Source organism: Medicago sativa, chromosome 4 (assembly GCF_051527215.1).
Source record: "Medicago sativa cultivar Bolivia chromosome 4, Bolivia_mono, whole genome shotgun sequence".
Lineage (NCBI taxonomy): Eukaryota > Viridiplantae > Streptophyta > Magnoliopsida > Fabales > Fabaceae > Medicago > Medicago sativa.
This window is the reverse complement of record NC_140752.1, coordinates 69583679-69607910: the sequence shown is the minus strand read 5'-3', so window position 1 is coordinate 69607910 and position 24232 is coordinate 69583679. Positions and strand designations below refer to the sequence as shown.

Genomic DNA, 24232 nt, shown 5'->3' with positions numbered 1-24232 from the left:
TTGTAATTGGTTTAACTAAAATTACGGCAGCAGTTACTCTAATGGATAAGATTAAAAGGAAACATAATTATTAATCAGTTCAACAAATCTTGTGGATAAGATAAAAAAAAAAAAGAAACAAACCCACAAAAATGGAGGAAACAAACTCGTTGGATATGAATGAATGAAAAATAGGAAACTAGTTGAATTTTTATTCTTATTACAACCAACATAAGTTAAATTTACGGGAAGTAATATCCACTAATAATTACTATTATTTTTATCATTATAAAGTATTTAAAATTAAATACCGCAATTTAAACACTATTAATCTATGTGTTCTATTTTATGTGGGATCACCACTCTCTATTTTTTCAATTCACACCACACTAGCTCAAAAGTCTTTTACTTGGTATTTAATCTTCCAATTTTCTTTTAACTTCACACCAATGTTCCAACGCCTTGGTTATTCTCTCATTTCTTCTCTAAACTCTTTACCTCTCTTGCTCGCACTATCTTTGTTCATAAAAAAATAAAATAAAAGAGATCAAGATTAAGAAATAGATCCAATTTGATATATATCTTTAGTTACTTCAAGATAAAGAAATAAAAGATCGATTGATTAGCAAAGAATACAATTCTTCTTAAGACTATCCTAAAGATTTGGAGGATTTGTTCAATTTGATTGATGTTTAAAGGCATCATATTGAGACCCTAGTTCTTTTTTTTTTCTTCTTCTTCCAAACGATAAAGAAAACAACAGTAGTAATAATTTTCTCTTTTTCTAATTTTTTATTTACCATAAAGAACATAAAAACTCATAATTCATGAGTCATGGTCAAATCCAAACTATGAGAGTACAACTTTCCAGCTCAAACGAAGACTAAAGCAAAGCAAAGAAGGATAATATATGGGACCATACCACTCTTGGGGCCGTGAATGACTGAAATCATCACATGCCCTACATGCCACAAATGTTTGTGCAACACAATCTCCACCGTTCATGTAAGTTGTGATGGTCCCACAAATGATGTCTTTTATTCTCTAATGAAATATCAACCGTCTGATGCAGGACAATGGATGAGTTAGGGACACTTCGTCCCGTTGTCTTTTGCTTAGTTTCAACAGATGGAGGAAAAAGGAAAGCTAATAGTAGTAGTAGTAGTACATATTGATTGTCACGCGCGTTTCAAGCACCAAAAATTGGTCTGCCTCTTCCTTTGGTCATTCCTCAACAAGCTCTGCAAGTCAAGTTGATTGTCACGCGCGTTTCAAGCACCAAAAATTGGTCTGCCTCTTCCTTTGGTCATTCCTCAACAAGCTCTGCAAGTCAAGTCGAAAGTGTAAAAAATTGTGTAGATGTAGAGAAGGGATATTGGGAACATCAAGCATTGTAAATTGTTGCCATATGCTGTTTTAGCCACGTTTGCTAACCAATCAAATTTCATGGTTGGATCTTGTCAAAAAATAAACTAAATTCGTACTTGGAATAAAATTATGAAAAATGTTAACAAGTGTTTCATAAACATTCGTTAATGAACCAAATATAGTACTCCATCCGTCCTAGTGTGGTATTTGCTCATTTCACATTTATTAAAAAAATGTATAAATGAAGAAGGGAGAAAAATGATTTTAAGTGCCTTATTAAGTATTGGTGTATTTACCATTATCATAAATGCAAAGTAGAATATATTGAATTAAGAGTAATGAAAGTAATATTAATTAGTGGTATAATTAGAAAAAAATAATTAATATTATATTGAAAAGTGAAATGGGTCAGTTATTTTGATACAAATTTTTTCCACAAAAGACTCACTTATTATGGGACGGATGAAGTAAAATTATCTTATAATTTGCGTTGTTAACATCTTAAAAGTGTAAAAAATACTATTATTTATAATATAAAATTTACTTCTTTTTAATTAGCGTCTCAGAGGTATTAATTAACATGACCCTAAAATTATAGTAGCCTTTAGGCTTTGTTTGGGAGTTTGAAGGAGAGAGGAAGGAAAGACTTTAGAGGGTTGAAAACTATGAAGCCCGGATACTCCAAAATGGTGTCGTACCAGTGTCGGATACGTATCGGATACCGATACTCCGCGGATACTTCGGATACCGTATCCCAGAAGTATCGGAATTAATTATTTTAGTTTAAAATATATATTTTATCGGATACTTAAAAGATACTCGACGGATACACACAGATACTTATAAGATACTTCACACAGACGTATCCAAAAAAAATGAAGTGTATAAAAATGAGATTGTGTTGTGAAAATTTAAGATACGAATCACTATAATTATTTTTCAATTAACAAATTAAATATTATGATTTTGGTGGATGAAAGTAACGAGAGAGTGGAGATTTAATCAATCAACATTAAACAAACTTTGTTTTGAGTTCTTTTATTGATACATTTGTTGATATCCTAACATATGAATGAAAATAGAATATGATTTATACAAAAACTTTACATTTTTTATTTTGATCATATGTATTTTTATTTTTTTTTTTGTAAATTGTAACTTTTATGATTATATAGTATGAGTAATCAATGTTTTTTTTAAGTATTTTACACGCATATAAATTTTAATATAAATATTTTGTTAACGTATCTTAGCCGTATCGTATCCTAAATTTTAAAAATTTCGCGTATTCGCGTACCCGTATCGCACTACGTATCCGGGCTTCATAGGTTGAAAATATAAGAGAAAATAGTAAAATTTTATATAGTTTTTGAAAGAGTAATTTTTTAGATAATGATAAATTAATGTTTGTGATTAATATATTTTTAATTTTAAGAATATTTTAACTACATAGATTAAATTTGAATAATTCATGTAAACCCCTCCAAAACTCCCATAAAACCCCCTTCAATACAATTTTTGAGTTCTCCAAACGAATAAGATTTTGTATTACGAAGAAAAATAAATCTCAAAGCCTTCCCCTCTCAACATCATTTATTGATGTATTTTCTGTTTGCAACTATATTGTTAAATTTTCATATATTTTAGAGACTAAATTGATGATTTTTTTTTTCATGTCTTCTTCAACCAAATTGATGATTTATGCTTTAGAAAAAGTGTCTTTGAGGATGCTGATGGTGTATATCAGATTTTTCCAGTACTACGTAACCAGGTATTGCTGGTATTAGAAATTGAAATTCGTTGGCATTGATGGCAATCACTTTTTCTATAACAAAACTTTCCTTTTCATGATTGTTTGGCTTTACATTGTCTTTTTTATTTTTATATTCTTAATGTTTGTTTGGTTTTGTGTTTGAAAAAAAAAAGATTTTGAGTGATAAATTTTGACAATTTAAGATAAAAAGTCTTATGTATGTATACGTATATGTATGAGTGTTAAAATAAATTCTAAAATTAAAAACTCTAATTTCTATCTTAAAATAGAATATAAATTCGAAACACAAAATAAATTATACTTGAGAACAACCAGATATATAAGAATTAATTCAACACTTAAATTAATTTTGAGCCCATAAAAGTGAATCTAAACATGCACCTAATTTACATTTACTTGCAAGTATCCTTGGAATAAAATGTATTTTCATAAAATAAAAAAAGTTATACCTGTTCAAAAATTTAGGATAATTGTGTATAAATATCTTATCTATTAGATTTCATATGCAAAAAAAGAAAAAAATCAATATTACTTGATTTAAAAGTAAACACCGACCAAAAAATTAAGGATGGTAAAAGTTTTGTTTAATTGAACCGTTAATTGTTGAATCAAGTGAACAAGTGAGAATGATTATTCACTTACGAGGCAAATTTGCATGGATAACCTTATGGAAAATTCTATAGCGAAGTCATAATAATGACTTTTTAGTGAAGTCATAAGAATGACTTTTCATAGTGTGTTTAATCCATTTCATAAGGTGTATCATTATATCTTTATTTATTGCAATTGAGTCCCTAATTAAATCAAAATTAAATATTTTTATTATTATTTTATTTTCTAAATCATAAATTTTATGTATCAAAATTGGGTAAAACTTTCCAACTTTCATTATCCCTATCATCTTATATACGCAAGTCTTTTTAATTTTTTCTTCACGAAGTTATGCAACTCTTTTAAACACGTTGAAATTGAAGTTTAGACTCAAGAGTCTTTGGACAATTGGACATATAACTATAAGCATTGTGACTTCCATGACAAACCTGACCACTTCATGGAAAATGTATAGCTAAAGTATTAGGTATGTTTCCCTTGTCATGCGCCAGAAAAGTGCATGAACTCTCTTGGATGGTAAGAAGATAACTCATAACATTTATATGATATTATATTACGATGGCAACTAATTTCCCTGTAAGTCTCTTACATTAAATTTGGAACAAATATTAGCAAGAAATAATGTAAATTCAATATGTAACAATAAAGGTTTGGCTATTAAAAATAAGGAACACACATGCAATTTTTTCTAGTGGTAAGAAGCATGTGCATCTTAAGTAAGTCATGGATTCGATTATTGACACTTATGTATTAAGAAAACTCATAAATTACAAGATATGATATAATTTAAATGAATAAATATTCTATTATAATCAACATCCAAGGATACAAAATACTCAAACGATACAAACACGAGTATTAAGGTTGCTACCCATGCAGATATTGCATCTAAGTACGTGTATTTTGTTAAAATTACAAGTACCTCTACTAAAGTACCGTGCCCAGACCATACTCATTTTCGTCCCCTGCCACGATCATAACTTACTAATATGTTGAGTGCTTGCATTGTCTTGACCATTGAAAAGTAAATGCAATTGAGGATTTAAACATGAAAATTAAGAGAAATAAGAGGCTTAACGGTAGAGATTCCCTCACTTGAGAAAACTGAAGAAATTTGAACGGTATGAAATCCACTCTACTAAGGTATCTCCATAATTTAGTCCATTTAAACATGCTATATGACTAATCTTTGAGTCAGCAACAAAATATATGAAATTTTCATAGGGTTGGGGCTTCCCTAATAGCGACTGCATTGTATATTTATATTTATATTATATATAATGATAATAAATCATTTTGAGTTGGTTTTTTCACTTTAAGTTATACCCTTAAGCAAATTTGACTATAATAATGTTATTTTTTATTTTTTGAAAACGTCAAAATGGAATATAATACTATCAAACACATTATATCCGACACAAGGCGTGTCCGGGTACAATGCGAAAAAGTTACAAAGTCATTACAAAAGCACTAAAAAACAGAGCAGAACAACAGGAAAAATAGTGATTAGCCAAAGCCTAAACACATAAGAGGATCATGACACCAATTATGATAGGCGAAAGACGAAGATGGTTTTTTCACTTACCACTATCTAAATGAGAGAATCTCTGCTATTTTGTTGACGTCGTTCAAAAAATAATAATTTATACTTTATTTGTTTTTTTAAGGTTTGTTATATTATATTGTTACATCGTTGATATCATTTAAAAAGATAAGTATAGTTTGTTAGAATGTGAGAGTGAAAAATATCTATTATTTATACTTATAATTTTAATTAAAATCAAAACAATTTATCAAAATTTCATAAAAAATATTGTTTGTAAATTAAACGATTTATCACAATAAAAAAAGCAGACAGACGGATACGATGCTCATCTAAACGCTAGTAATGTTAATATCAATCATTGTATATTAATATCAATTATATCTAGATTCAAACTAATAACTTATACTCTTCAGTTTTAAATTGAGTGTCATTTTAGTATGAAAATTTGATTCAAAATGAATGTCATTTTTAATTACGAATATAGTAATAATTTTTTTTTTTCAATTAGACATTCCAAATTATTTCTTTTATTTTAGTGGAAAACAAACTAAAAGTTAGGAAGAGTAATATGATAAGACATCAATTCTCTTTCTTTTGATTAAGATAAAATTAAGATGGAAAAGATCGGCTTTTTTACCACTGTAGCACCACTAAAATAAATATATACCAAAGTACCACTGTTTTCAAATTATATACACTACTACCATCCTTTTTTTTTGACTTTGACAACCATTCCATTAAATTAGTGACACGTGTCATTGGAGAATGGGAGAGAATGTTTTGGTTTGTCTTTTGTGTAGAGTTCTATTTTTTTTTTTCATATTGTTTTTTATTTTTTCTTTATTCTTTCTTCTATTTCATTTTCTTTTTTACGGTTAATGTTTAATGTTTTTAAATTTTTATTAATTGTTTTGTTATATTAAAAATTGATTAAACTACTTATTTTATTTAATCATTAATTGAAGTTTTTTAATTATTAATTTAAATTTTCTAACTAATTAAAAATAAAAATAGTTTATATTTTTTGAGGACTTTCAAGAACACAGAGATGAAGAAAAAAGTAACAAATATGGGTTAGTATTTTTTTTATACAATAATGCATATATAACTTACTTTTTTAAGTCCTAAGCAACATTAATTTTTTACCTTCAGGATACTCAATGACTCAACCAAGCATCACACACTACAGGAACCAAATCAGGGATTGGTCTGATGATGCTGTGAAGTGGGTCGACGATATTCCAAAGAAACAATGGCTACAAGCACATGATGAAGGGAGACGTTGGGGGCACATGACAACTAACATTTCTGAGTGCTTCAACAATGTACTAAAAGGGGTGCGTAATCTTCCAGTCACGCCAATTGTCCAAGCAACCTATTACAGATCTATTGAACTCTTCGTAAATAGAGGGAGTAAGGCCCAAGCAATGATGGCATCTGGTAAAGTTTACTCAGATGTAGTCATGGATAATCTTGCCAAACAACGAGCGATATCCAATACTCATCAAGTATACATTCACAATCGGGGACATAGTCTTTTCAGTGTTCAAGAGCTGGTTCGTCCACCAAGCGGCCGACCAACAGGAACATTCATGGTAGACCTTGACAAACAATGGTGTGATTGTGGTGAATTTCAGGTATTACATTACCCTTGTTCACATGTCATAGCTGCTTGTTCAAAAATTCACCATGACTTCATGATGTATGTGTCTCCCCGTTACACATTACAATATGTTTTCAACACTTACAAAGAGGAGTTCCAACCAATTCCTCTTCAATCCTACTGGCCGGAATATGACGGAGTTGAATTGTGCCACAATCCAGCCATGCGGAGGGATCCAAAAGGTCGTCCACAATCTGCTCGAATTCATACTGAAATGGATCTAAGGGAGAGTAGTAGACACCCAAAGAGATGTAGTATTTGCAGGAACGAGGGACACAGCAAGAAAAAATGTCCCAACAATGCTAATGTTTCTGAAAGAAATTGACTCGTTGTTATGTATCAATTTCATCTATTAATATACGGTGCATCGGAATGTCAAATTAATGTCATCGAAAATATAATTATAAGTCTCCATTTTTATTTTATAATGTCATCGAAAATATAATTATAAGTATCCATTTTTATTTTATATTTTTCTTTAATATCATTAATTAAATAACTAATAGTATAATTATATTGAAACTCAATTATTTAATTAATAATTTATTTTATATTTTTTTAATATCATTATTTAATTAAATTTGAATTTTATTCTAGTTTATTAATATAATAACAATACATAAAAATATTAGTGCATTCTTTAAAAAAAAATAAAAATAGTAGTTCATGTAAATATAAAAAGCTGCCGCATGATTGAAGAAAGAAATAACAAATGGTGGTAGTGATGAGCCAAGTGTCCAAATTTTAGTGGCAATAGGGTCTAATAAAACAAAAGAGTGGTAGTAGTGTACATAATTTAAAAAGGATGGTATTTTGGTAGATAATTATGTTAATAGTGGTACAGTAAAAAAAAAGCCGAAAAGATCTATTATAGGCTTTACTATTATGGAAAAGATCTATTATATTTTAAATTGAGTAGCATTGTATGATTTCTCCTATGAAAATTGCCATTATGAATTTCAGTGGAATTAGTTTTCGGTTTTTTGTGGTACACATTTTTAAGATTTTCTACAAATAAACAAACACTAACAAGTAACAACCACAATAATTTAAAATTTTCCTTTTTTAAACAGTGCGGCGCAAAATAATTCTCTTGCAATCTAGCGGATTTTAGGCTGACTCATTAGACTCAAGTGACAACAACAAAGATACATACTTTGACAATTGTACTAGATACCAAAATTTAAAAATAACTCAAAACAATCAATTACATTAAACGACAATTAGTATTAGGAAAATGCTAACAAGTGTCTTAAGTGCATTGTTTAAGCATCTAAAAGTAGCAATTTTTGCATTGGAAATTGTACAGTTATGACTTTAAAAAGTGTTTGACTTGTATTTTCAAAACATAGTTTCTTTTTTTGGGTTCTTTAAACAATGTCCTTAGGGCACTTGTTAGCAAAACCCTTAGTATTATTAAAGTATTTTAGTTTTTTCCCTTATTATCCTTTTCGAATTTTATTTAAAAACAAGAGGAAAATATTCTATTCTGCACTCATTTGTGGACGTTATAACACTCCCTTCACACTCACTTCCCATTCACTCCCTCCCTCACTCCATCACTGTGTCCAAAATGGGCCAAATTCTCAATTCCATTATTTTCTTCCTTTTCTTCTTTTCACTTTCTCTAAATCAAGTTCTTTCTTCAGATGAAGAACTTCCCAAAACCTTCATTTTCCGTGTCAATTCCTATTCCAAACCCTCCATTTTTCCAACCCACTATCACTGGTACACAGCTGAATTCACTGAACAAACCAATATCCTTCATACATACGACACTGTTTTCCACGGCTTCTCTGCAGTACTCACCCGCCAACAAGTTGCTACTATTAGCAACCACCCTTCGATCCTTGCTGTTTTCGAGGATCGTCGTAGACAGCTTCATACAACTCGCTCACCGCAGTTTCTTGGACTTCGCAACCAGCGAGGTCTTTGGTCGGAGTCAGATTATGGCTCCGATGTAATTGTCGGTGTTTTTGACACCGGCATTTGGCCTGAACGCCGGAGCTTCTCTGATACGAATTTAGGTCCTATTCCACGTCGTTGGAAAGGGGTTTGTGAATCTGGTGAAAAATTCTCACCCAGAAACTGTAACAGAAAACTCATCGGTGCTAGATACTTTTCCAAAGGTCATGAAGTTGGTGCTGGTTCTGCTGGGCCTTTGAACCCCATCAACGAAACCGTTGAGTTTCGATCCCCTCGTGATGCCGACGGTCATGGGACCCACACAGCCTCCACCGCCGCTGGCCGTTACGCTTTCCAAGCTAACATGTCCGGTTATGCTTCCGGTATCGCTAAAGGTGTTGCTCCGAAAGCTAGATTAGCAGTTTACAAAGTTTGCTGGAAAAACTCCGGTTGTTTCGACTCCGATATCCTTGCCGCCTTTGACGCAGCTGTCAACGACGGCGTTGATGTAATTTCCATTTCAATCGGTGGCGGAGATGGCATAGCTTCACCTTACTATCTCGACCCGATTGCAATCGGATCTTACGGTGCTGTTTCGAGAGGAGTTTTCGTTTCATGCTCCGCTGGTAACGACGGACCAAGTGGAATGTCAGTAACCAACCTTGCTCCATGGTTAACAACCGTCGGAGCAGGCACGATAGATCGTGATTTTCCAGCACAAATCATCATCGGCGACGGAAGAAAATTCTCCGGTGTATCCCTCTACTCCGGTGTAGCTTTAAAAGGTAAAATGTATCAATTAGTTTATCCTGGAAAATCCGGTGTTCTTGGTGATTCACTTTGCATGGAAAATTCTTTAGATCCAAAACAAATAAGAGGAAAAATTGTAGTGTGTGATAGAGGAAGTAGCCCTAGGGTTGCGAAGGGGTTAGTTGTGAAGAAAGCTGGTGGTGTTGGAATGATTCTAGCAAACGGAATCTCAAACGGTGAAGGACTCGTCGGAGACGCTCATCTTCTTCCAGCTTGTGCCGTTGGTTCCAACGAAGGAGATATAATCAAAGCTTATATCAGTTCAACCGCGAATCCAACGGCCACCATTGATTTCAAAGGAACTATCCTCGGAATCAAACCCGCTCCGGTTCTAGCTTCGTTTTCAGCTAGAGGACCGAACGGTTTGAACCCACAGTTACTTAAACCGGATTTAATTGCTCCGGGGGTTAATATACTTGCAGCTTGGTCTGATGCGGTGGGTCCTACTGGTCTTGATTCTGATACACGTAGAACTGAGTTTAATATCTTGTCTGGTACTTCAATGGCAGCACCGCATGTTAGCGGTGCTGCGGCGTTGTTGAAATCTGCTCATCCTGATTGGAGTCCCGCCGCCGTGAGATCCGCCATGATGACCACAGCTTCTGTTCTTGATAACAGAAATCTTCCTATGTTGGATGAGGCTACCGGAAACAATTCCACACCTTATGATTTTGGGTCGGGTCATCTTAATTTGGGCAGAGCAATGGATCCTGGGTTGGTCTATGATATCACTAACGGTGACTATGTTAATTTTCTCTGTGCTATTGGTTATGAACCTAAGGTTATTCAGGTCATTACACGCAAACCGGAGAAATGTCCGGTGAGGAAGTCTTCACCGGAGAATCTAAATTATCCGTCATTTGTGGCTATGTTTCCGGTGGGGTCCAGAAAGGTGGCTTCAAAGACGTTTATAAGGACTGTGACTAATGTGGGGCCGGTAAATTCAGTTTATCGTGTGAATGTAGAGTCGCAAATTAAGGGGGTAACCGTGACGGTGAGGCCGTCAAAGCTTGTTTTCACGGAGGGTGTGAAGAAGAGGAGTTATGTTGTGACGGTAACTGGAGATACCCGAAACATGAAGATGGATCCTTCTGGAGCGGTTTTCGGGTCGCTTACGTGGACGGATGGTAAACATGTGGTTCGGAGCCCAATTGTCGTTACTCAAATAGAACCGTTGTAGAGGAGGACAAGACAAGACTAGAGGTTCGATCATGTTGTTTTGATCGATGCCACACGTCACGTATGAGTGGTGCCTCTTTGAATTGCCACGTGGAGTAATACTACTAGACTGCAAAATATCTTTAGTTTTTTCTTTCTTTCTTTTTCTTTTTCCTTTTTTAACTTATTAAAACTGTGTGGAATGAGACTTTGTTAAAATGACAGGGTTGGGTTGGAGTTGTGTAACACTGTAATGCTTTTGCTTTGGTGTACTTTTTTAAACAGTTTTTCTTTGGTTTTATTTTATTACTTCAGCTTTTGTACTATTTCTAGACTTTTAGATGTCTAGTTATAGATCATAAAAAAATTATAGGATAAGTTATGATTTGTGATTTCCATTTTACACTGTTCTTTAATTTTAATTTGACCTATGATTTGAAAAGTGTTGTGGTTCCTTTACATCAGTAGTTACTACTTGCAATCTCAGTTAAGTTTGTGGTTCTTGCCTTCTTCGTGCCGACATTACCCAATCTTAAAAACAAAACATAAACTTTTGTCTAAAACAAAGAAGCAAATAATCAAATATGGTGGCGAAGCAAATTTAATGTATAAGTAACGTGCGTATGAAAAAGTTCTCAAACTTAGATGAAGTTATAGAATTATAGCTGTCTTAAACAATATGAAAAATTGTAAAAATACTCGCATCATGCTTATAGCTGTTTGTTTTTAAGCAACAAAATGATAAAAGGTGGAAACGTGGTACAAGGAGTAATTGGAACTCTACCGTTAAAGATTTATTTGTCAGTTCCTTTAGCATAATAAGGCCAACAAAATTCTGTAGACTGGGCCAAATTCTAGGTTGGAATTTGGAATCTATAGGCTGCAGCATGATGAATGAATTTACAATAACTATTAAAATATTACTATAAAATAAAAATTTGAGTACTCAAATTTATGTCTGAAGTAAATTAAGACTAGTTTAAATTAGAAAAAAAGATTGTTTGGTTGGAACAACAAACATTTATCTATCTGTGTGAAAATTGTCTTGTTAAAATATGTTCTGTATGCATGATAAGTTTATTTTCGCTCTTTTCTCAAAGCGTCGGCATGTATCATCTCTAAACTTTAATCTCAATTTTTTTTAAAGGATAGGGGAGAGGATTCTAGGATAATAAATTGGGTACAATGGAATAAAGTTTGTCGTGCAAAATAGGATGGGAGGGGGGAGGGTGAGGATTAGGGATTAAAAATTTGAAAGCATTCAATTCAGCGTTGCTAAGAAAATGGGAATGGAGAATGTGTAATGAAAAAAAAATAGCTTGTGGTATAGAGAGTTGGCAAGCAAATTTGGAAGTCAAACAATATAATCAATAAGGAGGCAAGGAAATGTCCGTCGTGGTGGAAAGACTTAAAAAGTTGTGGGGATTTCGATCGAACTGGTTTTCTGAAAAAACTAAGAAAGAAAATAGGGAACGATGAAGAAACACATGTTTGGCAAGACCCTTGGTTGGAGGGAGTTCCACTTAGAATTAGATACCCATGTTTATTTGTAATACCCAAAGAGAAACAAATGTTTGTGTTAGGGACATTGCTCAGGGTGAAGGAGGTGAACAAATATGGAAGTTTAGATGGAGAAGAGATTTACCGCAAGAGGAATCGAGTTAGGAAGAGGAGATGATGTGGACAATTCAAAGATTAAATCTAAGATTTAATGGGATGGAAGTATGGGTTTGGTCAAAAGGCACATATTCGGTAAAGGAAGCTTATGATGCAATAATTGAGGGACGGGTGACCGAGGATCAATGGAAACTCGCGATCGCTTGGAATAGATTAGTTCTGTTGAAGATTGTGGTATTGGCTTGGAGGTTATTACAAAATAGGATACCATCAAAAAATAATTTATTAAAAAAAGGCGTACTAAATGAGTCGTAATCAGGATGCAAAAATGCTTATGGCGTGGTTGAAATGGCTACTCATTTGTCGTTTGAATGCCCCGCAAGTGTAGAGTTGTGGCAAAAGTTTCTATTATGGATGAATCATTCATCTATTTTGCATAATATTGCATTGAAGATTTTATCTCAGTTTGCAAGTCTAGTATGTAGTGGCAGAGTGCGAGAGGCTCATATTAGTGTTATTTGGTTTGCGTTTGTCTGGATTTTGTGGATAGCTTGCAATGAGAAAATTTTCAAGAATATGATCGAATCGACAGATGATTGGATAGAAGAAATAAAGGTTTTATCTTGGAAAATGATAAAAGCTAAGGTGGCTGTTTTTAATTATCCGTTAAGTCAATAGATATTAAATCATTAGAGCATCTCTAATTTACTACTCCCTTTGTCTCAAAATAATTGTCTCTTTAACATTTTTTTTTGTCTCAAAACAACTGAACTTTTGAATTTCAACACAGCATTTATTAATTATTTTCCATTATTATATTCTTATTTATTAAATTTCGTCTAACTACTAACTACAATTGATAAGGGTTAATTATGTTTTAGGTCCCTATAAATAGGCGTGTTTCCAACATTAGTCCCTACTTAAATTTTATTAAATTTTTGGTCCCCAACGTTTTTTTCCGCTAGCAAAATAGGTCCTCGCTGTTAATTGTTGCTGATTGAGCAAACGGTGAAGCACACGTGGATGCCACATCCGACTTTTTTTGTTGCGTTAAATATGTTTTTAGACCCTATAAAATTAAGGCATTTTAAGTTTAGTCCTTACTTAATTTTAATAGTTGTTTTAGTTCGTACAAAAATACTATGCACTCAGTATTAGTCTCTGCTCAATTCAAATTTGTTTAATTTATGCTTAAACTCTTGCGTTTTTTAACAATTTTTTGTAGACGTGTTAAGAACATTACTAAAAGTTCTTCCGCAAAAAATTATCGCAAAATTTGATTTATATGTCCCGATTTTATTAATTTTATCTTTAACTTTTATCATTTTCAAAAATTCATATTTAATTCGTTTCATGTTAAAAAAATTCTAAATTTTAGTAATTGAACCTTCCATAGTGTTCTAAACTTGCTTCAAAAAAATCGTTCAAAAATTTAAGAGTTTAAGGATAATTAAACAAACTTTGTTTTAGCAGGGACCAAAATTAGAAGTAATTTTTTTTTTTGTTGGGACTAAAAAACCTACTAAAACTAGTTGTGATAGTATTTTTTATCATGAAAAGATATTTTTGACTAGTAATTATTCCAAAAAAAACTATCAATTCGGCAACAAAACCACTCATGCCCGACAATGCAAGAGAAGTCATCGATAAGATAGTGAAAATCGTGAATATTTTTGGCATTGAGATAGTCATTCCGCCCATTTCGTCAAGATAAAGAAGATGTAGTCTATCATAACTAGTTCCTGCCAAGAAAAAAAGGGCAGTGCCAATAAATCCATGAGATATTATTTGTAAAACGGTTCCGTTGAGCCCAATAACACTTATAGAACCAATTCCTAGAATTATGAAACCCATATGAGATACCAAAAAATAAACTATTCTTTTTTTTAAAATACGTTGACCAAAAGATGTTGAAGCGGCATAGATTATTTGAATAGAACCTAATATCATTAACCATAGGCAAAATATTGAATGAGCGTGGGAAAATAATTCCATATTAATTCAAACCAACTCATATGCTCCCATTTCATGCAAAACTAGTGGCAGTATACAAGATGCCTACAGATCAACCAAAGAGTAATGTTTAATTCAGTTTAATTCAATTATACAAAACCAGATTATATTGTGAGGGATGCCTCTTACTTATAAATACCTTTTCAAGTTATAGTTTAGTCCTTACTTAATTTTAATAGGTTTTTTAGTCCCTACAAAAAAAAAATACTTCTAATTTTAGTCCCTGCTAAAACAAAGTTTGTTTAATTATCATTAAACTATTAAATTTTTAAACGATTTTTTTGAGACAAGTTCAGAACACTATGAAAGGTTCAATTACTAAAATTAATTTTTTTAACATGAAACGAATTAAATATGAATTTTTGAAAACGATAAAAGTTAAAGATAAAAGTAATAAAATATGGACATATAAATCAAATTTTGCGATAATTTTTTGCGGATGAACTTTTAGTAATGTTCTTAACACGTCTACAAAAAATTGTTAAAAAACTTAAGAGTTTAAGCATAAATTAAACAAATTTGAATTGAGCAGAGACTAATACTGAGTGCATAGTATTTTTGTATGGACTAAAACATATTAAAATTAAGTAACGACTAAACTTAAAATGCCTCAATTTTATAGGGACTAAAAACATATTTAACCCAACAAAAAAAAGTCAGATGTGGCATCCACGTGTGCTTCACCGTTTGCTCAATCAGCAACAATTAACAGCGAGGACCTATTTTGCTAACGGAAAAAAACGTTGGGGACCAAAAATTTAATAAAATTTAAGTAGGGACTAATGTTGGAAACGCGCCAATTTATAGGGACCTAAAACATAATTAACCTTTTAGTAAATGATATTTTACCTTTGAAATCAACACAATTAATCATTTTCTTAAAAATCATAGACAAACCTTAAACGACTATTATTTTGAAAGAGATAGTAATTTCTAATTCTTTAGAGAGTTTTGGAACATAGTTGTTAGATGACATTGATTTTTTTTTTTTTGAGGGAAATGTTAAATGACATTGATGATATTGGCTCATAATGTTTTGGTATGCACATTTTTTTCCTGCATATTGCAGAATTTTTTCTTTATATTGTAGATTTTTTTGATAAGTCTGAATCAACATTTGATGAGGCTGATAGCTTATGCTTGCACATAATTGTCCTTCATTTTTCTGCAAGTATGTCGGTTATTCCAGGGAAGTGGAATTTGATTCCTTTCTGTTGAGGCTCTTTGTATGTGTGGCTGGAAATGCACCTTATGTTTTAGTGTCGGCCAAATTGTCTTTTACGTATTATTTTCTGCAAATTGTTTCCACTTTGGAACTGGATCATTTTGAGTAAATATGCATGTACACTTCTCATCTTGTAAGGTGGTGTTGGATTGTGACCACTTACAATGGTGGTGTTGAAATTGGCTTTCAACATGTGGTACCCTTGCAATGGTGAGTTGAGATATGTTGAGAGATGATGTCGAGAAAAGAGATGTTGAATGCATTTAACATGTTGAAGCTGCAAAAAGGATTGGACCGAGGGGGCGCGTTCCTGTTGGACAGAACGGCAAGCGCGAGTGGCGCAGCACACAGAGAGAAAAGATGTGAGAGAATAAGTGGGTGACACGTGGGAGTTCCTGATTGGCTCTCTGGATTTATCTTATGTTAATAATTTCAACTCAATTATTTCATTGCAAATTAATTTTTTTTTAATTTTTTTTTACGCAAATTCATGACTTTTTTTTTGTCTATAAATAGAGATTTGGTTCATTTGATTTGGACACAGAAAAAAACCAAGTTTTTCACTATGTTAATATTATTATTATCTTTCTATTAGGTTGCAAACGGTGTTAATTTGTAAAGGGAGATCTCTATCTATTTTAAGAAAACTTAGGGGATGTTAGTGCCTATTATAAAACTAGAAGGGGTGTTTGTGTTGTTTAAAGAGACCTTAAGGAAGGTCATTATAATTTTCCCTAAAGAAAAGGCCAAAAAATTTCAAAATTAACTGTACAAAAGTAACTGTACAAAAAATTTCAAGAGTTTTTGTTTGTTTAGTGGGTGGAGGTCCAAGTCTGAAGCCTGTATGGGAATGATCCAACTATTATGGACCGAATGTGTGGGATTTTAGGGTCTTCCCAAGGATCCTCAGTTCCTCCGATTCCATCGTAATAAAATCAAGGTTAATTGCAGTTTTAGCCCCCTAACTTTTTCAAAGTTGAGATTTTGGCTCCCTAAGAAAAAAAAACTATAAAACCGCCCCCTATGTTTTGCAACTGTGGCAGTTTTGGCCCCCAAGGCCAACTTTGACTCAGTCTACGCTGACGTGGCACCCTAAGTGAGGTGCCACGTGTCATTTTTTTTATTTTTTTTTGCCTTGGGGAGCCAAAACTGCCACAATTGCAAAACATAGGGGGCAGTTTTGTAGTTTTTTTCTTAGGGGTCAGAATCGCAACTTTGGAAAAGTTAGGGGGCTAAAACTGCAATTAAGTCTAAAATCAATCATCAATTTCTTAATCAGAAAGAAATAACTTACAATGCAAGTAATTAGTAAAGTGTATCCATCCAATGAGTCGGCAGAGTCAGATCTCTCAACATCTGCGGTTATTACACGTACTCTCCACTAACACGTGTTTCCTTTTCTTAGACATGTCAGTTTTCTCCCACCTTTATATATACAAGTAAATCCTCTTAATCTTATCATATCATATTTCTAATTTACTTTTACTACTACATTTGTACACAAATTATGTCTCAAAAAACATCATTCTACCCTCAAGTTGAATCCACAAACCCTGACGCAAATTCGCCCTTCTCTCATTCCTCATCTTCTTCCTCCATGTATCCTTCAATCACCACCAACAACCTCTCCTCAGAATATCCAAACACTACACAAACACAAGCATCAGAACATGTTCTTGTCACTGTCCCAAACGTGATTCTCCACCTCATAGAACAAGACTCAAGCGTCCACCTAGCTTCCGGAGACTTAACCATAGTAAGCCTTAAAGAAGAAGAAAAAGTGGTAGCAGTTCTTGCACGCATAGGTGATCAAATCCAATGGCCATTAGCCAAAGATGTTTCAACAGTAAAACTCGATGAGTCGCATTATTTCTTCACACTTAAGCTTCCACAGAGTGATGATGAAGTTTTGAACTATGGATTGACAGTGGCGGCAAAAGGGTCAAAGAAAGTTTTGAAGAAACTTGATGAGGTTCTTGAAAAGTATAGTTTTCTTTCTGTTGAAAAGGTGAAGGGTGTTAAAGGGTGGGAGGTTTTGGAGAAAAAGGAAGATGTGGAGGAAAGTTCTGCTGCTGCTTATTGGACAACTTTGGCACCAAACGTGGAGGATTATAGTGGAAGATTTGCTAGATGGATTGCTGCAGGTTCAGGACAAATGATCAGAGGAATTTTGTGGTGTGGTGATGTTACTGTTGATAGATTGAAATGGGGAGATGATTTCATGAAGAAGAGGTTGCAACCTGGTTCTTCTCAATCACAAATTAGTCCACTTGCCCTGAATAGTTTGAAAAGGTAAGAAATTTGAAAAACTTCTTTCACTGAATGTTCTGTTTTATTTGTTTTTACAATTTTGATGATGTTGTTTATGTGGGAATTTTTCAGTGTTAAGAAGTTGACGAAGATGTCTGAGAAAGTGGCTCTTGGTGTTCTCTCTGGAGCTGTTAAGGTGTCTGGATTCCTTACTGGTTCAGTGGTGAACTCTAAACCAGGGAAGAAGTTTTTTAGCTTTCTTCCTGGAGAAGTTTTACTTGCTTCTCTTGATGGATTCAGTAAGTTAATTGTATATTTTGACTTTATGATGCGCTTATTTATTTGTTCTGCATCTTATGTTAAGTATTGGTTTCTTTCTTTTTCTGATTATTTGGATTTTTGTATATGATCTTCAGATAGGGTGTGTGATGCTGTAGAAGTAGCTGGAAGGAATGTGATGTCCACTTCATCAGTTGTGACCACTGGACTTGTTTCACACAAGTAAGTTGAATCAATTCTTTGTAATTTATTCCATTGTTCCATAAGTTATGATATAATATGAATGTATGATTGACTTGTTTTTTCCTTTTCAATGTGTTTTGATCATATTAGATATGGAGAAAAAGCAGCTGAGATTACAAATGAAGGGTTTGATGCTGCAGGGCATGCAATTGGTACAGCTTGGGCTGTGTTCAAACTTAGGAAGGCACTTAACCCCAAGAGTGTGATCAAACCAACAACACTAGCTAAAGCTGCTGTCCGAGCAAGTTCTTCTCAACTGAAGAAATAACAATTATACACTAGTTTTATTAGTTTATCAATTTGTTAGTTTTTTTTCTCTCTAATTATCATGTGTATTTTATAGTTTTTTTGCAGAAGTGTATTGTTTAGTTAATTATAGATGATCAGGAAAAAGGGATTGAGTTTGTTACATTTCCACCAGTCCAAAATATAGATTCTACAAGCTGTTTTTAGATAGGTTGTTTAACTGTTTTTTTTATCATATGCAAAATATCTAAACCACAGTGGTGTTCTTTTTACTGGTCTACTGTCCATGGTGCACCTGAAATTTAATGGATATGTGAGAATTTTCAATTGTTAATTCCATTGATTTGTTTTCCTCCTTGTCTGCTTTATAATAACTGTTATAAGTTAAACTGATCTTATCTAACAAGCTCAAACATAAGTGAGCTTATATATACATACAAATAGAAATATGACAAAAGATATAAAATTGCAAAAGTGTAGAAGTGCAATCAATAATCACCTCTTAGACATAGAAATTAGTCCTTGTAACTTCAAAGTGGCACATAGATATGTATACATCAAAATATGAGATATGTCAAACTTGAATTTTCATTCTAAAAATTCTTACAGCTAAATTGCACTGAACATTCGTTTTTACCAAAACAAACTTATCATTTTTTGCTAATGATACAATCTAACTCAGTCTTTTTTTCACTTAATAACTAGTTTTGAATGGCTTGTAAGTTTTGAGATCCAAAACCACTCCAGCAATGGATCCAACAGCAGCTAATATTGAAATGATCAGGCAACATCCACTAAGCATCTGAAGTGCAAGCCACTTTTTAGTCCATCTTCCAATCTTCTTTTGTGAAATATACATGTCTATTGGGTAATAAACTGTTAAAGGCCAAAACCCAAAAGCTCCAAGTATTCCAACCACATCATTGAAAAATGGTAATAGCATGGCTATGATAGTTGTCAATAGCACAAAAAGTGTTCTCCAAACTAGGCGGAAGAAATTGATTTGGTACACGCCAATGCAAGGAATAGGTATTTCATGTTCTGCTGTCACAAAATTATTCTTTGGCCACTTACGTGCACTCCACTTCTCAACAAATGCAAAAAAGGGTTGAGAAAACACCTAACACAATACAATATAGAAATAAATTAGATTCTACTATATCATTTTTTAGTTTATATTTAGAAGTTGGGAGCTACATAACCAATAAGATACAAACTTTTGAGAGTAATAAGATACAAATTATGTATGGATTGGTTTATTAACTAGTATAAACATTTTGAAACTAAGTATTATTTGAGAGAGCTTATGAAATCATCTTATGACATGTCTATAAACTGTATAAGCTCTTCAGGATAACTTATAAAAACAACTTATTTATATGGAAACGGTTTGACTTTACTTTTTATTTTATCATAAAAATAACTTCTACTAAGTACTTGCTTATAAAAAAATCATACATAAACACTCCTATGATAAACACTTATGCTATTAACATTTAATTAAGTTGATTATATAAAAACGGTTATAGAATCCAAAATACCTGGTATGCCCCAACTAAGTGCACAACAATAGCAAAGTTGGCAATGTCAAGAAGCCAATAGGGGTTATAGAATCCAAAACCAGTCAAAAGATTTCCAGGTACATGATCTCCAAAGGCTGCATAACCCATGCCACCACATAGTAAATAGAACACTGTAGTAACCATGATGCTCACCAAAGTGGCCTTTTTCATGGTCTTGTGTTCAGAAGGAGGAGACTTTAAGGTGTCCTGCAACAAAACAAACATGCTTTCATATGTAACATTCTGCATTCTATAAAGAAATGTGCATATTATCATGACGTGCGTTATCTTAAGGGTTAATTATGTTTCTAGTCCCTATAAAATAGCGACCTTGTAAGTTTAGTCCCTACTTAATTTTAATAGCATTTTTAGTCCCTAATTTTGTTTTTCTGCACTGAGTATTAGTCCCTACTCAATTCAAATTTGTTAATTTATGCTTAAACTCTTAAATTTTTGAACAATTTTTTGCAGACATGTTTAGAACATTACTAAAAGTTCGTCTGCAAAAAATTATTGCAAAATTTGATTTCTACATTCAGATTTTATTACTTTTTATCTTTAACTTTTGTCGTTTTAAAAAATTCATATTTAATTCATTTCATGTCAGAAAATTCTAAATTTTAGTAAACGAACCTTTCATAGTGTTCTAATCTTGTCTCAAAAAAATCGTTCAAAAATTTAAGAGTTTACGGATAATTAATCAAACTTTGTTTTAGCAGGGACTAAAATTATAAGTAAATTTTTTTTTATAGGGACTAAAAATGCTATTAAAATTAAGTAGGGACTAAACTTACAAGGTCGCTATTTTATAGGGACTAGAAACATAATTAACCCTTATCTTAATTACCTGAATTTCAATGAGGATAATGGAAAAGGAGTATGAAAAAGCCATTGCCCCTAGAGCTTGTAAACTCCTCCATATTTTCTGTGTGCCGGTGACTGTTCCGGCTTGTGTCACCGCACCAATGCTAATTCCCATCAAGCTTCCTTGAAATTTTCCATTTTCTGTATGATGAAAAATAAGAGTGAGACGTTGCATAAAAAAGTTAATAATAGTTTACTATTTCTTTATACATAAATATGCTTGAACCTGCAACTTTGGCGATGCCTAGACCTAATCCAACTGCAGAATAAGTGAAGGACATGATAGCTGCAACTATGGATAGCCACCATACTTGATCAAAGTCTGGGATTTGGGAAAGTATCACTTCTGCTATAGCAAATGTTATCATGTATCCATTGCTTGACATATGGCATGGATCTTTTCCATGACTCTCATGATAACAATTTGACCTTTTAATTGCCCTAAGAAACATGCACAAAGGTCAAAAACAAATCATCAATATAGGTAATAAAATGAAAGTTTGAATTATACGCATCTGCGGAGACTAATCCCTCGATGATTTGCAAGACATTTATATGGATTGTCACCCTTAAATGATTAATTTTCATACGTATTAACCATTGATCAAATTTTCGATATGGACCCGAGCTGCTTACTACTCAAAGTATGCTAGTTCGGTGACATCATTTCATTTCATAAACAAATATTATAAATTGAACATACGATACTTGTATGCAGTCAACCAACTAAGTAGTGTAACTCTTACTCAAATTTTATTGTATCAATAAGAATTTTCTTGAGGTCAAATAAGTTCAAATATCAACAAGTTAATTCATTTATAGAACAAGAATGAACAATTAATGAAACTTATGTTTTAACAACTCACATCATACTAACTGAGGCAGCAATAGTATATCCAATTGCAATTCCAAACAGATTCACATACTGAATCAAACCACACATTTTGAACTTTTTTCCTCCTGAAACCAAAAACAATGACATGATCAAATTTCTTCGTATATAATAACACCAAACATGACTACATTACATGTTTTTGATCTTATTACCTAAGATAGACTTTACTGCATCAGTGTATGTGTAATTTCTCTGTCCATTAACAGAGTCATCTGTTCTATAACACTGTGTTAATAGACTAGAAGTGTAAAGATTGACGACGGCAAAGAGAATCATGACAACAGGTCCAACAGCCCAACCAAGCTGAGCTATTGCCCAAGCCAATGAAAGCACTCCAGAGCCTATCACAGCAGTGATGATATGAGCAGTTGCAGTCCAAAATGTTCCTGCAATACAACAGTTGATTCTTTATTTTTATTTTTTTATCTGCAGGAATCGAACTCGATACCTCAATTTTAAAGTTTGAAGTGAAATTTAGTCCAATTTTTTTCAACTAAACATTATGTTGAACCTGTTCTCTTGAGGCGACCGTCGTCGTCGAAGCACTTGGAATAGTTGGGCTCAATGGAGACTGATTCAGTCTCAGTTTGGATTTTGGGCTGTGCTTCCACTTCTAAGTAGTGTCTGAAATCAGACCTCTCATCTGTCTGTTATAGAAAAGAAAATTGAATACATGACATATAAATAAAAGAGCATATGACATTAGAATATTGGTTAGTTAAATTGCACTTACAACTCCATGTTGAAATCTGCTAGGAAGTGTTCTACTTCTTGGCAACATTGTTAGCTGAATACTATGAGTACAAGTGAGTGTGATGAATGGTCTTTGCTAAAAGTGAATGTGGATTTTTATAGGATAAGTTTTATGAGAGTGCATTATGCAACCAACGTACAACACGTTTCAAGTGATATATAGCTAGTACAGTAAAATTTCATGTCAAAGATAATTTGAGATTGCAACTTGTAATCAATTATGCTTCTTTTGGACTTTAGTATAGTTATGAACGCGTGGCTTGTGTTATGAGGAAACAAACAAACTGCCACACTTTAACCATGGCAGTGCATGGGGCCAACTATATAAATAGATGGTTCAATCAATACACGCCGACATGGAATATCCAACAAAATATGATCATGAAGAGATAAGAAAATAACTTACAAAGCCGGATACTTCCCCTAGAATTTTTTTTTATCAAGCCAGATACTTCAAATATGAAGACGTATCTCTCTGTATCGGATACATATTAAATATCGATGCTCCTTGAACATTCGGTGATATGTACCAAAGAAATATCAAAATTAATTTTTTAAAAAAATATTTTTTTGGAAATTTATAAAATATTTCACGGATATAGGTATCCGATTATGAATATTATTGTTATGATTTAAAAAAAAAAAAAACTCTACACTGTATTTTGATAAAAAGTATTAGCTTTCAAGTATTTACATGCATAAATTTTTTGATTTGTTGATGTATCTTAACTGTACAATATATTGAATTTTAAAAAGTTTACGTATCCACACACGTGAGCTTCATATTGTTATAATGATCAATATATTGAATTTTAAAAAGTTTACGTATCCACACACGTGAGCTTCATATTGTTATAATGATTTTGGTTTTAAACGTTGATTTTTTATTTTCTCTTAAAGCACATTGTAGTACAATTCGCTTTCCGTCCATCAAATACGATATGCTGCAGAAATATTTCGTATAATCTCAGTTATTAGATTACTGATAATTTTGTGCATGGTTATAACACTAGTAATGGTTAGTGGTGCTAGTCATACTTGTGATTACTACTCTTGATATCACCAATATGATACTCGATTAAGCTATTATCGACTTATCATTTTTTAATTAATTGATCAATTGAAGGCACCATCGACTGGTTGTTATAGCACCGGCTAGCAGATCTTGGTGTGGTTCCTAATTCCACCATGAATCCATGATCAGGTCAGGTCAATGTTGACACGTTTTGCTTGTTAGCGATCTTTATCCTATCCAATCTAGGTAGGATAAATCCAATTAGGTGCAAAACTAGTGGCTTAATTGCTCTTATTCTTACTCTTTTATACTCTTCCATTTCAAATTATACGTGTAGGTGAACAAAACAAAATGGGGTTCGTTACAGTTGCAAAGAAGTTGAAACACGAAAATGGCGATCATTTTGAAATCCAATTCGGCGAGAATCGCACTTCATTCTATCACCCAACCCTTGG

At 32.8% G+C, this 24232-nt stretch overlaps 4 protein-coding genes across 4 annotated transcripts; 3 read left to right on the top strand and 1 right to left on the bottom strand.

Moving 5' to 3' along the window:
* Positions 1 to 6133: 6133 nt before the first annotated feature.
* LOC146931288 (uncharacterized) lies at positions 6134 to 7370 on the top strand. The gene is made up of 2 exons (XM_085708326.1): positions 6134 to 6352; positions 6432 to 7370. Exons 1-2 carry the CDS (start codon positions 6328 to 6330, stop codon positions 7265 to 7267), a joined length of 861 nt encoding a protein of 286 aa, XP_085564452.1. The 5' UTR covers positions 6134 to 6327; the 3' UTR covers positions 7268 to 7370.
* Positions 7371 to 8391: 1021 nt separating this feature from the next.
* On the top strand, positions 8392 to 11213 carry SLP2 (subtilisin-like serine protease 2). The gene has a single exon (XM_085702771.1). It carries the CDS (start codon positions 8516 to 8518, stop codon positions 10835 to 10837), a length of 2322 nt encoding a protein of 773 aa, XP_085558897.1. The 5' UTR covers positions 8392 to 8515; the 3' UTR covers positions 10838 to 11213.
* Positions 11214 to 17130: 5917 nt separating this feature from the next.
* On the top strand, positions 17131 to 18894 carry LOC146931286 (protein EARLY-RESPONSIVE TO DEHYDRATION 7, chloroplastic-like). The gene is made up of 4 exons (XM_085702770.1): positions 17131 to 17962; positions 18053 to 18219; positions 18337 to 18421; positions 18533 to 18894. Exons 1-4 carry the CDS (start codon positions 17178 to 17180, stop codon positions 18708 to 18710), a joined length of 1215 nt encoding a protein of 404 aa, XP_085558896.1. The 5' UTR covers positions 17131 to 17177; the 3' UTR covers positions 18711 to 18894.
* A 277-nt stretch (positions 18895 to 19171) lies between these two features.
* Positions 19172 to 22830, bottom strand: LOC146931285 (amino acid permease 4-like). Its single transcript, XM_085702769.1, has 8 exons — positions 22743 to 22830; positions 22521 to 22656; positions 22162 to 22395; positions 21981 to 22074; positions 21341 to 21555; positions 21098 to 21255; positions 20230 to 20457; positions 19172 to 19808 (listed from the first exon to the last, which is right to left on the bottom strand). The coding sequence occupies exons 1-8, from the start codon at positions 22788 to 22790 to the stop codon at positions 19383 to 19385; spliced, it is 1539 nt and encodes a 512-aa protein (XP_085558895.1). The 5' UTR covers positions 22791 to 22830; the 3' UTR covers positions 19172 to 19382.
* Between the last annotated feature and the right edge of the window lie 1402 nt (positions 22831 to 24232).

Bases quoted from the DNA above. Each gene is read 5' to 3' on its own strand.
- SLP2 (XM_085702771.1), top strand. From the start codon at position 8,516: ATGGGCCAAATTCTCAATTCCATTATTTTCTTCCTTTTCTTCTTTTCA.
- LOC146931285 (XM_085702769.1), bottom strand. From the start codon at position 22,790: ATGTTGCCAAGAAGTAGAACACTTCCTAGCAGATTTCAACATGGAGTT. The intron at 21,556-21,980 runs GTGAGTTGTTAA...CATGTTTCTTAG, and splicing joins GCTGCCTCAGTTAGTATGAT to GGCAATTAAAAGGTCAAATT. The intron at 21,256-21,340 runs GTTCAAGCATAT...TTCATCATACAG, and splicing joins AGGCATCGCCAAAGTTGCAG to AAAATGGAAAATTTCAAGGA.
- LOC146931286 (XM_085702770.1), top strand. From the start codon at position 17,178: ATGTCTCAAAAAACATCATTCTACCCTCAAGTTGAATCCACAAACCCT. The intron at 18,220-18,336 runs GTAAGTTAATTG...TATGATCTTCAG, and splicing joins TGCTTCTCTTGATGGATTCA to ATAGGGTGTGTGATGCTGTA. The intron at 18,422-18,532 runs GTAAGTTGAATC...TGATCATATTAG, and splicing joins ACTGGACTTGTTTCACACAA to ATATGGAGAAAAAGCAGCTG.
- LOC146931288 (XM_085708326.1), top strand. From the start codon at position 6,328: ATGAAGAAAAAAGTAACAAATATGG. The intron at 6,353-6,431 runs GTTAGTATTTTT...TTTTACCTTCAG, and splicing joins GAAAAAAGTAACAAATATGG to GATACTCAATGACTCAACCA.